At 40.7% G+C, this 17,210-nt stretch overlaps 1 protein-coding gene across 2 annotated transcripts in view; it reads right to left on the reverse strand.

The window, feature by feature from the left end:
- Positions 1-255: 255 nt before the first annotated feature.
- LOC147732651 (zinc finger protein 777-like) overlaps positions 256-17,210 on the reverse strand; it is a 151,537-nt gene continuing 134,582 nt past the window's right edge. The window contains exons 4-8 of one of the 2 annotated variants that reach the window (XM_086957163.1): positions 16,167-16,280; positions 15,818-15,907; positions 14,635-14,730; positions 2,809-4,314; positions 256-1,708 (exon numbers count right to left, since the gene is read on the reverse strand). In XM_086957163.1, the coding sequence (XP_086813289.1) occupies positions 3,662-4,314; positions 14,635-14,730; positions 15,818-15,907; positions 16,167-16,280 (953 nt within the window). In that variant the 3' untranslated portion in view covers positions 256-1,708; positions 2,809-3,661. Of the gene's footprint in view, positions 1,709-2,808; positions 4,318-14,634; positions 14,731-15,817; positions 15,908-16,166; positions 16,281-17,210 lie in introns of both variants that reach the window. The other variant, XM_086957161.1, reaches the window with a different exon arrangement.

The following is a 17,210-nucleotide window of genomic DNA, read 5'->3' on the forward strand; positions in this document are numbered from 1 at the left end:
CAACCAGTTTGTGGCCTTTGATTTTCTTGATCTTTACCTTGTTTTGATTGCCCTTATAATCTAGAGTGCTGTCCGCTTATTTCTTTATTTGTTGCTTTTACTGGTTCTTTTGCTCTCTCCTAAAATATCACTTATTGGTTTCTCTTAAAAGTCTCTGTTCTTTGATAACATGATGCTGCTTACTGGTACTTATTATGACAGCTGTACACCATAGTTTTCTGTAAGTTCATCAGTAAAACTGCTATAAAAACAAAATTTAAAAAGAGAACAACTTACATTTATTGTGTTTAGTACATCAATTTAAAAATACAAAAAAAATAGCAAAGGGCAATAAACATCATTTTACAAAGACCTTCTAGATATATTGTGTATGTTGTATCGGTTAGTGACTTTACCAGCAAACTCATTTAAATTTGCTTTAATAGTCTTCTTTATTACTCAAGGAGATTAAAGAAGTAAAACAAAAAAAATCTAAACACTTAAAACAGTAAAGTTACCCTAATTTTTCACAAAAAATAATAGGTTAAATTTCAAAAGGCTGGTGATGAAACAATTCAAGAAACAAACTAACTCAGTTAAAGGTTTCAAGATGCAACATTAACAAAAAACTGAAAAATGTAAAGTTACTTTGGTCAATAAGCATTTCACTTTCTGCAACAAAGGGTACATCTATGTACAATCTTCAAATGATTGAAAGATGTCTGAATCATTCAACACTCATCTAAATTAAAAGGATGAGGAAAACCTTACTTAAAGGTAAAATGAAATTAGCACATGCAGTAAAGTATTGAAAAAAAGTAATACGATTTAGGATTAAAGAAAAAGACATGACTCAGGTGACGTTATAGCTCTGAATATATTTAGACACATTATGAAATACTAGGATTGCTTTTGGGATTTCCATAATAGCAGAGGCAACCTATTGTCACTTACACTGTTTTAACAGACGTATACCGTACATCATAAAACTCCATGCAACTTCGTACATTCTTGGTAATTTGGTGACTCTTTCTTCACAACAGTATGCCATACCAGAAAACATAACTGAATTTAATAGTCTGTCAGTGGAAATTATTTAAATCACTCGCTATGAAAATCTATCAGCATTACCCACATTCACTGTTGAATGAAAGAATAATTATTTCACTTACAATTTCACATGATTCAATGTCAGTTGTTTGATTTGTATTTAACGATTGTTTGCCAAACTGAAATTTAGCAATGCAAGCATACAGAGAATGATTCTCAAGAGCCTATGTTTGGAATAAAACTTATTTAAAAAAAAGAAATCTCCCATTTTGAGTGGACTCCTACATTCTTTCAGGAGTCCTATGGTTCTTATATGCAAGACCATTTTGTAATGCATCTATAAAGGATTTACATAAGTGTTTAACTTTTAACATGTATTTTTTTACCTCCACAGAGAATTTATTTTGCTCAGTTGAGATGCCCCTTCTTCTATACCCTCACCAATTTGGGGTCACCACCCTGGCTACAGATGTACTATTGCTTGTGTAAATGTATATTTTATGAATATGAAACATGATTGTTTTTCAAAATAGGTCCCCGAGTTTGTTGTAAAAGGCGTCATCTTAAATATTACAGCACTGAGCAATGCAGAAGCATTAGTGATTTACAGTCTGTTCTATAGGCTGTGCCTTCAACTATCAGCAAAACAAGTTAAAGTCCCTGTCTGAACCGTGGCAGGCTAGAATGGCTGAGCTATAAATCCTAAACGGGGTCAGAGATAGGTGGAAGAGTAATTATCCCTATCTTTTTAACGAATAAAAAATGCAAGCAAGGCAAAGTGGACATTAACACAAAGTCATTTCAACGTGAAAATACACTCAGTAGGGCAATTTTTGTCGATTAAAAAATAATCATGAAATGTATTTATCACCTCCCAGCATGGGTTACATTCTAAAACATAATAAAAACATTTGATTAAAAACCACCAGCTGTGGTGAAGCAGTGAATCTATATTCAGTCAAAAGTGAAAAAACAGTCGACGCGGCGTTTCGGTGCTTTATAGATCTTGACACCTTCTTCACGACATTTGCAACATTTTGACTCAGTATCTGTGGAATAAGCCTCTGTATGCACGGAGGGGCTCGAATCGCCATGAAGACGGAAGCCCGGAGGAGCAGGGAGGCCGCATTTTAACCCAAAGATTTCTTCATCAAATTAAGAAAGTGAAGACTTGGATAAAGAGATTATCACCATTTCTTCAAATCTACAAGACCTACCTAACACTGTAAACAGGTCCAAAGAATCCGAGTAGCTATTCCTGCTATTGACGGTGGCCCCTCCGTGCATACAGAGGCTTATTCCATTGACAGTTAAGCCTGAGAAATATCAAGAGCGCAAGAAGTATAAATCTATGTGGAAAGAAATTTAAATCTTTTCCCACTAAAAACACAGATACTGAGTCAAAATGTTGCAAATGTCCTGAAGAAGGTGTCAAGATCTATAAAGCACCGAAACGCCGCGTCGACTGTTTTTTCACTTTTGACTGAATATAGATTCACTGCTTCACCACCGCTGGTGGTTTTTAATCAAATGTTTTTATTATGTTTTAGAATGTAACCCGTGCTGGGAGGTGATAAATAAATTTCATGATTATTTTTTAATCGACAAACATTGCCCTACTGAGTATATTTTCACGTTGAAATGACTTTGTGTTAATGTCCACTTTGCCTTGCTTGCATTTTTTATTCGTTAAAAAGATAGGGATAATTACTCTTCCACCTATCTCTGACCCCGTTTAGGATTTATAGCTCAGTCATTCTAGCCTGCCACGGTTCAGACAGGGACTTTAACTTGTTTTGCTGATGTCAAGATCCCCCTCCCTGTCATATACCACAGGGGTACCTCCTTCTTTCTGATACTGTGCCTTCAACTAGACATTTTCAATTGAGAAATTGATGGAAGAAAAACAAAGGTATATTGAAATTTTTTATGGAATACCACGTCAAATTCTGGAACTATTTTTATCTTCACTTACCTCAGTTACAAATCTATAAATCTAAAAAGTGGGAACACATAAGTGTTTATCACTATACATCACTATAGTCATTTTCACTCTCCATCTAAGACATATGAATATTTACATGCCACATGAAGTGAACAACACTGTTTTGTTTTTCATGTTGCCTTCTACTATATTTGCTGAATGGTGCAAACACGGGATTCAAAGTGACACTTGCACGCATTTAATTTTCATTCTCACTTGCTCTGAACTAAGAACGTTGGCTCATTTTCTGCCATACATAAAGCTGAATGTCAGTGAAGGAGAAAGAAAGGTATTTGACAGTTTGTTAATTGATGTCATAAAAAAGAAAAGTAGAAAATTTCTATCTCTTTTATTTGATTGGCAGCTACTTTTTCAATCCCTTGGATTGGCGCTTCTGCATTTGTTAAAGATTTGTTATATGTACTACATACACTTTACCAACTTTCTTATCTCACTGGAAACTGTCTGATGTCACTTTCATGCGGAGCAGGGTGCCTAGCTTGGTTAGGCAATTGATCTGCACAGCTAAGGTGACATGATTTTCTTTTCTATTGTGGGCAGTGTCAATTTGTTCTCTCACTACTAGAAGGATTTGTTTGATCTATTCTCCGAATACTATGAAAAACAATTAGAAGTTACTATTAACTATTATTTTCTCCAAGTTGGAATCCTCTTAGGGATTATGCCAATAAGTTGAACAGTTTCGTTGGATGCTATATTTGTTGTCTGGAAATTATTGAGATTTCCTTCGCTGACGAAAAGGTTACCGCATTCACTATATGTATAAGGTCTCTCTCTCATATGAGTTCTTAGGTGTCTTGTAAGATGGTGCTTCATACTGAAGCTTTTTTGACATTGTGTGCAAACAAACGGCCTTTCTCCTGAATGTGTTCTCTCATGTCTAGTAAGATCCTGTTTTGCCTTGAAAACCTTTCCACAATCAGGACAAGGATATGGTCTCAAATATTTTTGCTTGAATTGTTGACATGCAAGAGGATTTGCATCACTCAAATTATTCTCACTACTATTATTGAGTGCATCAGCTCTGTCTATTTTGGAATCCACCTGAGAGAAAGAGGAATGTCCTAGATCCAAGGGAGCACCGTCACATGTCATAACTTTCTTCCCTCCGATTTCCTGATCAGTTCCTGAACATAGTTGGCGTCCGGAGTTACGTCCAGTTTCAATGTCCTTCAGCACCTTCAATCTTGTTTTTCCAGGTAGAGCATTGATTGCTATTGTTTTTTCTGTGCATGCTTCAAGGTAGCCATCACCCTCTTCCTTGATCCCACTTCCCAGTCCTACTGGATAAAACAAAATCAAAGCTATTTAGGTTCATACTTGTATAATAGCACATGGAAAATAAACTATTATAGCAGTCAAGCGCATCTACCACTCAGAGGGCTATGAGAAGTGTAGTATGCTGTGAAAAAAATGTTGATTTGTTTTATTTCATTAACAAGGTCAGATAACTTAACCATATTCAGAGAGGTAATAAGCAGTGCAGCCTCTCTGGAAAGAACTACTCGTGACAATCTTTATCTTAATCTACAACATCAATGAGGTTCTATTTTTTAAACAAAGGACAAATGTTTGACACCATATATGCTAAATGACGCTGGCAACAAACGCTGGATAAAATACAGAAGATTTGTATGTATCCTAGCATATGAAAGAATATCACTGTAAAGTGAATAAATAGCACAACAACACTCTTATTCTTGGCCTTTGGGATGTTAGTGGTGAATATTTCCTTGGTGTAGAATATAACAAAATTAATGGAGTGCTTTCGACATACCCTATATGGCAACCCTTACTGTGATTTTCAATTAAATTCCATCCTCAGCAGAGTTATAGTTTTATATATATTTTTTGTTTTATTTAAGAGGTTTTATATAGCGCTTACCTGACCCGAGGGTATTGGAGCGCTTTATAACAGTTACAATGCAGAGAATAACAAAATACAATAATAGTGTAGGTCAATTAGTGGCAAGTTCGGTTATGAGGCTTGGGGACATAGAGTCAAAGCTGTGATAGGTGTCTGCTTCCACGCTCTGGCTGCTCCGATTGGTTCCCTAGAGAGCGTTCGAGGAACAGGACTTTGAGCTGGCTTTCGAATTTTGCAAAAGAGGTAGTAGTTCTGATGTGGGGGGAATAGAGTTCCAGATTTTGGGCGCGCTCCCGGCGAACGATCGAGCCGCAGTTTTTTGTTTTTGAGTTTTCAGTGGAATGAGTAGCAGAGAGTTTGAGCTTCTGAGGTTCCTGTTCTGACTGGCTTTTTTGAGTTTGGCAGTCAAATATTCGGGTTTGCCGGTGTGCAAGGCTTTATATGTGTGGCAGGCTGTTCTGAAACTAGCCCACATTTCCACTGGGAGCCACTTAAGTTCTCTGAGTGCCGGAGAAATGTGATCACATTTCTTGATTCCAGTGACCATTCTGGCTGCTGCATTGTTTCTATGTAAATGTTGAAAAGTTGCGGGGATAGTACTAAACCTTGCTGGACTCACTTGTTGACTGGATGCAGGTCAAATGCAAAGTTGTGGATTTTAATTCTTTGGGTGCAGTTGTGTAGGAACGATGAGAACCATTCAAGGACAACCTCGCCAAGTCCGGTTCTTTCTTGGAGAGCCTTAATGAGAAGTTTGTGGTCTACCGTGTCGAAAGCTGCTGATAGGTCTAGGAGGATGAGGAAGCAGTAATGGTCGGTTGAGTGATTTGTGGATATCGTTGATGATGTTGAGGATCGCGGTTTCAATGCTGCATCCTTTTCTAAAGCCAGACTGATGAAAGTCAAGGAGGTCGATGTTGTCCAGGTGTTGGGTTAGTTGTTGGAGTACGCATCTTTCTAGGATTTTGGAAAGAAAAGGAAGGGTGGAGACGAGTTGTTCAAATCCTTTATGTTAAGGCTGAGTTTTTTCAGCAGTGGACGGGACTTGCCCTACTTTTGGAGTTAGTGTCGGTGTTGAATCATGATCTGGATGGAATGGCTTGGCTTTTTTTGTTTTGTTTCAAGGGGGCTAGTTGGTCAAGCATGGTCACCATATTTGCATTGTAGAGCTAGGTGAGTTCGGCTGTGGTGAGATGGTCGTTGGCGCTGGGGAGGAGCGAGTTTATCCTATCTTCAAGGGCGACAAGGGGGATCTTGGTGAGGTTTCTGGCCCATTTGGGGGTGTCTTGCACGGGCGACTGAGAGAGCATTTTTTGGGTAAAATGGAATAGAATCACGTGATGGTCCGACCAGTCATCAGGGAGTTTATGGTCAATGGTAATTGCGTCATGTTGAGAGATAATGGCATCCAAGGCTTATATACTAGATTAACCCAATCTGGTCTTGTATACCTGGGTTAGACGAATATGTAGGGCAGGGCAGGGCGAGATACTTTTTATCTGTGCATGTTCTGTGCAGCCAGCTGGAGTGACATCTTCTAAGACTTTTCCTCAGCTTTGGCTTCCACTCTATTTCCATTACCAATCTGAGGTGGTAAGCAAGAAGGAGAATACATTCTAAATGATTATGATTTGATGACGTTCACTTAAATTATATGAAAGAATAGGTTATGCTGTAATACAGAATCACCCACAAACACAAGACTAGACAGATTGTTTGCCTTTACCACCCTGGTAGAAGTGGAAAGAAAACCATGCAATGGACGAATCACTGCATTAACAAATGAAGTGCTTTAGTACCTAAAATATTACTGCAGTAGAAAATCTGTTCATGTTAATACGTGTCTGCTTTTGTCATGGGCCCTCCCTGCAACTCTGACACTGTGAAATGTGAGGCTCTTCTTTCATTCTATCTAGAAGAATGTGTAGCAGCGGCATGATCCTAAATGTTTAACTTTTTCCTGTCTGAAGTATCCCAAAATGCCAAGATTGACTCATCCAGCTCAAATGCCTTCCCCAGACTGTCTGAGGCAGCCAAGAGTCTCCTACATCATTCAACTTAAACATGGAGCGCCCATCCATTTTATGCACTGGGATAATATACATCCTTCAATTTGCAGACAACATTTATCTCTATTGAAGGTACCAACCAACCTCTGTCAATATTTTAATTCTAACATCAAGCAATAAACTATGTATAGAAATCTATTTTCCTCAAAATAAAACCGACTAGAACTGTATTCATGTTTTACCACAAAGATGACAAAAAATCATTGATCAAAATATGGATAAAAAAGTCTAGCACCACTGGGTACCATTCTCAAATTAACACTACTCCACGTCTCTGGGATTTACTTTGGACTCTCGTATTTCAATGCAAAACCACACTGACAAAATTAGAAAGATTCTGTCTACTGAACAACAAATACAGCCACCTTGAAAACAAGTTTAATTCCCCAGGAAGACATTAGCTCTCATGTGCAAAATCTAATCCTTTCTCATATTGGTGACAAGCACTTGGAATGTCTACTCAAATGAAATCACTTTTTTATTAGCAGCTGTTTGGTGGCTGGTGCAAAGATTTCAAATCTTGACCCAAATCAGTATTTTCAGAGATATAATTTTTACTTTATTCATATTTTGTTATTATGTGCTACTTTGACACAAAGTGAAAAGCTGGACTCTTGGTTTAGGTCCTGAAGTAACAGTGTGTACACTGTTATTAGAGAAGTTTCACGGAGCACCATGGGACCACCATTAAACCAACAGTTTCAGTCTGTCCCCAGTGCAATTAAGGAAGCAGTCAGGCATTGTTTTCTTGCAGTCTGTTTGGGCCCTTCATATGTAGATATTACAGAAAACCACTCCATTATGTGATCAATATTCACTAACTATATTATTCACTGATCACTTACAATCTCTCTGCTTCTCAAAAATATGGAATTATTGATGTGTGTATAAAGGTGATTAATCACACACAAGCATGCATGTGTGCACCCATACACACATGGGTGGTACTTTCAAAATGAAGCACTTTCTTGTGAGGATATTCCTATCAAGCTGTTGTTAGGAGATGAGTTTTTCTTTAACTTTCATCCTGTGTCACTGTCATTTTGTGTTTGCTGAGGTATCATCTGCCTCTGTGTGTTCTATTGATTCTATTTGCTGTCCTGGGGCTGTTAAAAACTACGGTGTGGCAAGTGTATGTGCAGCTGTGGGTATCTAAGATGGAAGGGCACAATAATGATAATGGTTACAAGCACTGTGAGCCCTAGTGCCTAACGGAATGAGACATGACAGACATTGGTTATCATTCTTTTTCCCAGAGCCAAAGAATATCTATCACTTATATGATTGTATGGAACCTTTTCCTTGGACTGAAAAGAGTTCCATCAAGTCTGAATCCTTCCCCCTCTGGTTGACATCATGAATAGGGCGATGAGGGAGGGCATTTTTCCTCGGCAGTGGAAAAATGCTGTAGTAAAACCACTGCTTAAGAAACCTTCTCTTGACCCTGGGGTATTAAAAAACTTTTGCCCCATCTCACTGCTTCCGGCTCCCGCGAATATGTTAGAAGCTCATCTAAATAAACATCTTGCTGCCTTTGTGGAGAGTTCGGGCTGCCTGGATCTTTCCCAGCATGGGTTCAGGAGGTAACCTAGCACTGAGTCTGCCCTCACCCTAGTGCTTGATAATATCCGCACGCGTGTGGATGGGGGACAGACCTCCCTCCTGATCCTTTTAGACCTCACGGCTGCCTTCGATACCCTTTCCGCCCCGGTCTTAACATCTCAACTGAGGGAGATTGGGGTTCGGGGGGCGGCCCTGGGGCTCCTTTCCTCTTTTCTTGACCATAGAGAGCAAAGGGTCATGCTGGGTAAATTCCTATCTCCATCCCTGTCTGTGCAATGTGGGGTCCCTCAGGGGTCGGCGCTTAGCCCCACCCTTTTCAACATTTATGTGACCCCCCCTTGCCAGACTTATTAGATCTTTTGGGATGGAGGTAGTTTCCTATGCGGATGACACCCAGATCCTTGTCTCTCTCTCCCAGTCAGTTACGTCGACTGCCTCCAATTTTAGATCTTGTATGGAGGCAGTCGGCCAATGGATGATTCACAACTCATTGAAACTGAATGGGGAGAAGACCGAGGTGATGGTGTCTGGAGGAAAGGATGAGATTTGGTCAGTTGAGTGGTGGCCAGACTCACTGGGTGCTTGTCCTGATCCTACTTCCTCAGCTAAAAACCTTGGGGTTATGATTGATCCCATCCTTAGTATATGCCAACAGGTCAACAGGACTGTATCGACCTGTTGGGGTATCATCCACATACTAAGGAAAATCAGGCACTACCTCTCCTTGCAGGCAAGAAAGCAACTTGCCGTTGCCCTCCTGGGCTCCCGTCTGGACTACTGCAATGCGCTGTATGCGGGGCTGAATAAAAGTCAGCTGCAGCGCTTGCAGGTGGTCCAGAATGCAGCAGCCAGATTTGTTCTGGATTTACCCCGATGTGCCTCTGCCACCTCTGCCCGGAAGCAGCTCCATTGGCTTCCTGTTGAGGACCAGATACCCTTTAAGACCATGTGTATGGTCTACAAGGCTTTAGCTAAAAATAGCCTTACTGGCATTGGATCCATTCTGTCCCATCACAATCCTGGCAGGAACCTTCGCTCCTCAAACAGACTTCTTCTCTCTGTTCCGCGTATTCGGAAAACCAGATGGGGTGGTAAAGCTTTTTCCAATCTGGCCCCAAAGTGGTGGAACGCTCTCCCGCTTGAATTAAGGTATCTCCCCACTCTACAATCATTTAGATCTGCTCTGAAGACCCACCTCTTTGTACGCGCGTACCTGTAGTTGTGCTCTGCATTTCTGATCTTTTTTGATAGGCGCCTTGACACCTTCGGGTTTAGTTTGCGCGGTACAAATTGCATAATAAATAAATAATTACATTATGATATTTATGTCATAACCAGGCTTAAGACTGACCCAGCTGTTCTTCTTTCCTCTATAATTCACAATGGATCTAGTGATGTCTGAGGACGAAATTGTTTAAACCTTCAACGCTATCCCAACTGTCTCACCCATCTACACATGCAGCTTAGGTTTTCCTTTGGGTGTTCTATTTGGAATTGATAAGATTGCTGACCTTGCCTATCCCAAAGGCTTTGAAGAGGTTAATAGATATTTATTTTAATTGTATGCCACTTGTTTAAATATGACATCAGTGAATAAATATCAGTATCATGAAATGGCAATGTTGTCTATTCTAAATCAATTTATGGTGTCAATCCAATTCTTGTAAGTAACCTTTTTCCATAAAGTCAGCTGCATAAAACCACAAACGAAATGTAATCAGGAGTTGCAAGACCTGGGTGATGTGCATTCTACTAACATGTTAACCGCTTATTTGATCCACCAATGGCGAGGCTAGTTTGAACAAACAGTCAAACCGTAACGTGAGAAAACAGCTCTCCTACATCCAGTGCCTTATCTAATCTGTTGTTATTTGCAGACATTTGTTTTAGCTTTTGTGGCTCGTATATCAATAAGGAGAACCTTGCTGAAAGTATTTGCAGCAAGATTTACCACCAGAGCCTCATAGTGCAGAAAGGGTAGGGGCATGCAGGCAACCGAGTTTTGTAAGAGCTTTAAATAGATGTGCTGTAATATATGTAACTATAGCAATAACGTAAACACATTGGACCCTTTTGTAACAATACATAATTATGTTTGTATATTTTGAATGCCCATAAATGAGAGGTCTCAGCAAGTTAATGTTTGCTGCCTCCAAATGCAGTGTTCCGCAATATCACAAGTTTGAAATCTGGCAGGGTACACTCTGTCGTATATTATTCGACTGTTAGGGAATAGAGTACCCCTAAATTGTAACAGGGACACCAGGTATTTGACATGCTTAGAAACAGCAGAAACGCAGTATTAAGTGCTATATAAACCACAAGGTATTATTTTTACAATTATTTCTGTTATTATGTCAGAATATCTTTATGTGATCAACCGTTAAACATTTAATTTGCAATAAAAATATCTCAATAAACCACACCGGGCCATTAACATTTAGCTCTTAAATGCTTTGGTCTGTCTTCCTTTCAACACATATAACAAAATGTGTTGCCTATAAAACACAAAATATTCTGGGGAAAATAAATAAGAACCCACAAACCTTCCATGTAGACTACCAAAATATCTCCTAAGTGGTTTTCCCTGCCAGATCACAGTATTATGCAGGCATTTATTTTATATGGGCTGTTGAACATTTTTGTCGTGCAGGTCTGTAAATTCCTAGAAGGTGCTGAGCCCATCACCGGCAAAATGGCCATCCAGGCCTTAGATGCAATAGATGGCTTCAAAGCCACCCGCCTGGATGGCATTACAGGACCTTTTTACAAAGCCTACAAACATTTACTTGCCCCTCATTTGCTCGCTTTATACATGGAGGCTCTGAGCACATGCTCCCTCGCCCTACACTACACAATGCAGCCCTTAAATTGCTTTTGAAACCTGGTAAAAAGCCCCTTCTTGGTCCTCATTCAAACCCCTCTCTCTCCTAAATTTAGATAATACAATATTTGCCAAAATCTTGGCCACACTTCTCTACATACGTATGGACCAAATTATTTCACCTGTACAATCTGGATTTGTCCCACACAGATCTATCTCTTTCAATCTGGGAACAATCTTCGCGGTGTTAAATAGTATCTCCCATACGCTTCCCACCGCAGTGGCATACTGGTCCCAGAAAAAGCATTTGACTCTTTGGAATGGACTTTCCTGAGAGCAACGCTGGCAAAACATGGATTTCCCAGCTCCTTCATATCCTCTATCGTGCTTCTCTACACCTAACCAGGAGCCTGTCTGTGAGTGAACTCCCAGCTTACTGAGTGATTCCCTGTTTTTAGGGGTACCGGGCAGGGTTGCCCCCTTTACCCTCTCTTATTCGTAACTGCAATGGACCCCTTGGTCTGTACCTTCAGAAGCGGCACATAAATCACGGCCTTCAACTCGCACATGGTCTTCTCTTTGCCTCATTCTATGCTGATGATATTTTATTATTTATTTATTTATTTATTATTATTTGTCTGCCATCCTGCTGACAACCTCCCACCATTGATATGGGAAATTATTTGCTCTGGCAGTCTGTCAGGCCTTCATATAAACGGGGCCAAATCTGAGCTATTCCCATTGACTGTGAATACATATCCCACAGACATTGAGCACACCCTGTCGTGATACTTGGGTATCCACATAGACTATGCCTCTTCTTTCTGCTTTCCCTCACCCCGCATGTTGTTACAACGGCGGTTGTTACAACAACTGTGTTGTAACAACGCATACCATTACCCCGCAAGTCGTAACAACGACTTGCAGAGGAGGGCGCTGGATGTTGGAATAGTATGATTTACTATTACAACTCCAGTCTGGGCGGACAGTAGGGAAGGTGTTGGATTTTAAATCCAACACCTTCTCCCCCCTCCCCAAGTTGTTGTAACAACTTGCGGGGTAATGGTAATGGTATGCGCTGTTTCAACACAGTTGTTGTAACGACTGGGTTGTAACAACATGCGGGGTGGGTAACGGATCCGTAGTAAGGGGTGTTTACCATCCACATACATTTAAAGAACAAGTTCTTCGGCTAAACTACAGCCCTGCCATGGAACGCTTGTCGGCGCAAGTGGAGCGCTGGATTAGCCTCCCTCTTTCCATGGCTGGACGGGTGTCAATAATTAAAATGGTAGTGCGCCCCCTTTTTTGTATTTGTTTTTAAACATCCCCATCACACTCCCACATTTTTGGAAAACCTGGAGTAGTCCACTCTTAAAGTGAGCTGGATGTAGGCCCTGCATTAAGTGGGACACCATGACCCTTTCCTCAGAGCGTGTCAGTTTTGAAGTCCCAGACCTCTTTCTTTATTATCTTGTTGCACAGTGCCAGTACGCTTACCCCTAGTATTACCCTGAAACCCACATCCCATACCACAGGACTGAGAGTTACCAGGCTGGACACATACCGCTTTCAGCCATCTTGCCATAGGGCATTTCCATGGACCCCACTGACAATAGACCCTCTCACCCACTTGCTGGGCCTGGCAACGGCTCCTTTGTGTTTTAGGAGGGAGTATGCTTTATTAACCCAGCATCCCCTTGGTGGATAATCCATGGCTCATCCTCACGAGTGAAAAACTAGTCCAACACACCCTGGCCCGCCATGGACTCCACACTTTAGGGGATGTGTTTCTAGATGATTATGCCCTTTCCTATGCTACTGATACTCGCTCCCAGGGTGCTTCTCACATGGATCACTTCATACTACGCAGACTTCATAATACCTTGCGCTCTTGTTTTCCCACGTACCCTTTGGCTCCAGATACGTTAACGCCACTTTCACTCATAATTACTGATAGTGATCCTCTAGTTTCGGAACTTTATTGTGTTTGCCTCGCCCTAAAATTAGATTCCACAACACAGGTTGGAGAGACCTGGAGTGCAGATGTGGGATATTTGATCTCTGACAAGATCCAGTCATATTGCTGCTCTCAAAATAAGCTCATATCCATCAACAACAGACATAAGCTAAACCTTCCCAAGTTTCTGCACAGAGCATATATCTCCCCTGCAGACACTACCAAATTCGACCCGACACACTTGACTCAGAGCCCAAAGTGTTAAGCCCCTAATTCCGATTTCACTCACCTCACTTGGACATGCCCCCTAATCGGTCACTACTGGGCCTCCATCTTCTCACTTCTTTCAACTATGGTTGACTACATAATACAGCCTGACCTCGCTATGGAGTTCCTCGGCTATACTCATGTAATTCCCAATTCTGTACGCTGGTTTGTATCTGTGACCTTACTACTTCCTAAACTGGAACTTGCTGTACATTGGGGTAGCGAGCACCATTCTACGGAATCCGCCTTGCTCAAATCCATGTCCTACTGTGAAAGAGCTAGTGAGGATTATGCACTTCTACAGCCTCCTTCGCCTACACCTAAAAATGTTTGGCAACCCATCCGGGACTATCTCCTTTCCATAGAATCGACTGAAATGGAATGATTATCCTCATAAGTGTCACCCAGTGGGCAGTTCCGTATATCTCCACAATTCATGACGATTCCTCATCCCACACCTCTGCCCGTAATGTTCCTATATACACACAATCTTCCCCATCTCCTTTCTCAAACTGTATCATTATATGTCCAAATTGATTGGTGTGATGGGCTGTATATGATCTCTCTGTCATTCTTTGTATGCTCAACAATGTCTGTTGTGAATAATGGGACACAAATAAACTGTTCTACAGACCGAATAACCTCTTATATTGACAATTTTCTTTCTTCTCTGAACTACAACTACATTGACAGAGTCCTGGGTACAAGGGCATCCCTATACTACTAACAGTACCCCGGTGTACACCTGCATTCATCCCCTAACTAAAAAATTACTTGTTCTCACTCACAGGTGAATCCTGACATACGGGTCATTATCCACAACAGTGGCCCTTCTATGAGTACACTGTTGTCATTCATCCGTGGCCTTAGCGCAGGCCATGATTCTCTCTGACCTGTCAGTATGCAATCACGTCATTATTATTTTCACCTGTGTTACTCAGATATGCGTTTTACCCTCTGGCCATGGTTCTTACTCATTGGTGGTCCTTTCCTCGGGCTATGGTTCTAACTCATCCTCAGTCAGTCCCTCAGTTTAGGGCTCTCACTCACCTGTTGTTCTTCTCTTAGGCTCCGGACCCTTGTGGAACTTAGTTCTTCCTTTGGTCTTAAGGCTTTGAGAAAATATCGGTGTAAATACTGGATTGCCTGAAAAAAAAGAAGCAATACACACTACTGTCAGTATAAAATAAGCATCTGTCAGAAACTGTCTCGAGCTCTGCTTGAATAGTCAATACCACACAGAAACATTTGCCAGTACAATAGTTCCGATTTTCAGGTATACAAATTGCATTTCTTGTGCCAATATCTCTCTCAGACAAGCATTTCTGACACTCAAGAGCAAAAAGGTTTCTTCTCTCATAAGAGGTGACTGTGATACCTTACCAAATATAAGAGATGAGCCTCCTCTCATCACATATTGGTAAAGGAAAGTTGGACCTGTAGCCCAGTAGATTTCAATCACCAGCCAACATTTTGGAAAGTGAAACACACGTACTCTTGCTCAAACATATGAAGTTCATTAATAGTTTCAGACTCCCGCTGACAGGTCTACAACTTCTCTACATTTTTGCAAATATTTGAGAGAGGTAAAGTTTTATGTTCCCTCTTGCAGATAAAAAGCAACTCAAAGAACACATCAGTAGACAGAAGTAAACTTGTGAGGAGAAATGCATAAGGCAGATTACTCTTTTGATGAGCACATAACACAATCCAAAGACACAGCAAAAACAAACGAAAGGAATGAGGCCTCTATGGTTTTCAAATAGGGTAATTTATCCTAGTCTTAGCTGACAATGAATATCCTTGATGGACATAGGTTGTAGTTTACCTTGTTGTGAAATGTACAACAATCTTCTACGGAAAAACTGCAAGGTAGCATGATGTTCTGTACCATCAAAAACACCATACAAATAACTTTCAATACGTTATTTAAAGGCCGAATATTTTATGGCTTCACTGTCATCATCAGGCCTTCACCTTTACTCCTTCAAAGGGCCAATAGCAGTTGGACACAGCTGTGACACAGCCACTGTTACTGAAGATGCCTGGGTGAAAATCAGGGGAGGTAATAGCATACAACATATACATCAAAGAACAAAATTACATACTGAATTGTGCACATTGATATAATAATCAGTTTAGGCGATTGATAGAGCATAAAAGAACATGTTTACATATGTCGGATGAATGTCAAAGTAATGTTTTAGGTTTGTGGTTTTAAGTTTCTACTCACTTGCATGTCCACTTAAGTTTTCGGTTAGCTCAGTGAATTGATCGTCAATGGCATAACTATCTTCTTCTTCTTTGATTCTTAAGGAAACAACTGGTGCAAAAAGAACATGGCCTTTTATTAAAATTCAACCACTGGAATTCAGTATTTTTTTCCAGCAGATGCACATACATTTATCAAGGGAGGGCTGAATGGGAGAGTGAGCATGCGAAATATCAAACTACCTTATGTTTCTAAAATGGGTTAAAAATAAGGCAAAGAACACAAACAAAGGCGGATAAAGGAAAGTGTGGGTAGAGACTGTGGGAACTCTGAACCTGATATAGAGACTCAAAGGAAAAATGTAATTTACCAGAGTTGGGTCTAGTACTACTTTCTTTTACTTCTACACCAAGGTGATCAATGGAATCTCGGAGTCCTTCTTCTTCCATCCTAAACAAACTTTGTCTATTAGGAGAAGGAAATCCTGCAAGACAAGTTAAAACATAATACATTTTTCAGTTAACAATAATAGAATAACTTCTGGACGTTAGTTCTCTTTAAACCCACTTTAAGACTAAAATCTCGGATCTATCGTTCCCTTGTACAATGGTATGGTATAAGTTTATTTGCATAGTTAATTAAAACCGTTGCAAAAATGCCAACATTATCAAAAGATAAAAAACACAATTTATATACATTTACAACCCATTCCTTCATAATTATTAATTTTAAAAGCTTCTTAAAAATAAAACAGAATTACATTTCCAATATGAAGCAGCTTTAACAGCAAAATGTATAATTTCAGTCCAGTTGCTGCCACCGCATTACACACTATCCAGCCAAACATTTTGCCGTCCATTAACAAGCCCTTCTGACCTTGGCGAACGAATCTTTCTTTTCGTTCCCTGGTGAACAATGGCCCGCTACTCTAGAGTCGCTACATGGCCGCTGGGAGAGTTGGCTGGGCCCCCTAGAAGAACGGACTGGTGAGAGGGCCTCATGGCCCCCAATACCTTGACGACCTCTTCCAAGCTGCGTCTAGTCCAACTCTATTACCTATACATAGCATACCTCACTCCTGCACACCTATACAGTGCCCGTCTGCGGCCCTCCCCGACCTGCACACGATGCACCCACGCCCCTGCTGACTTCTATCACATGATTTGGCAATGCCCTGTCCTTGCATAATTCTGGGCGGGAGTAGAAATGTAACTTACACAGACCCTGGGGTGGACGGTTCCCCATGATCCTCTGCGCTTGATCCTGGGTGTGTTTGATGGTCTTGATGGCTCTCAGACCGATAAGCGCTTACTTGGAGCAGCATTGGTGGTGGCAAAACCCCCTACTATACGGAAATGGAGACGGGGGTGGATTGGTGTGGATCTCATGAAGCCTGGGGCTGCCCAGAGCTTTT

The sequence above is a fragment of the Lissotriton vulgaris genome, chromosome 2_1 (assembly GCF_964263255.1).
Source record: "Lissotriton vulgaris chromosome 2_1, aLisVul1.2, whole genome shotgun sequence".
Lineage (NCBI taxonomy): Eukaryota > Metazoa > Chordata > Amphibia > Caudata > Salamandridae > Lissotriton > Lissotriton vulgaris.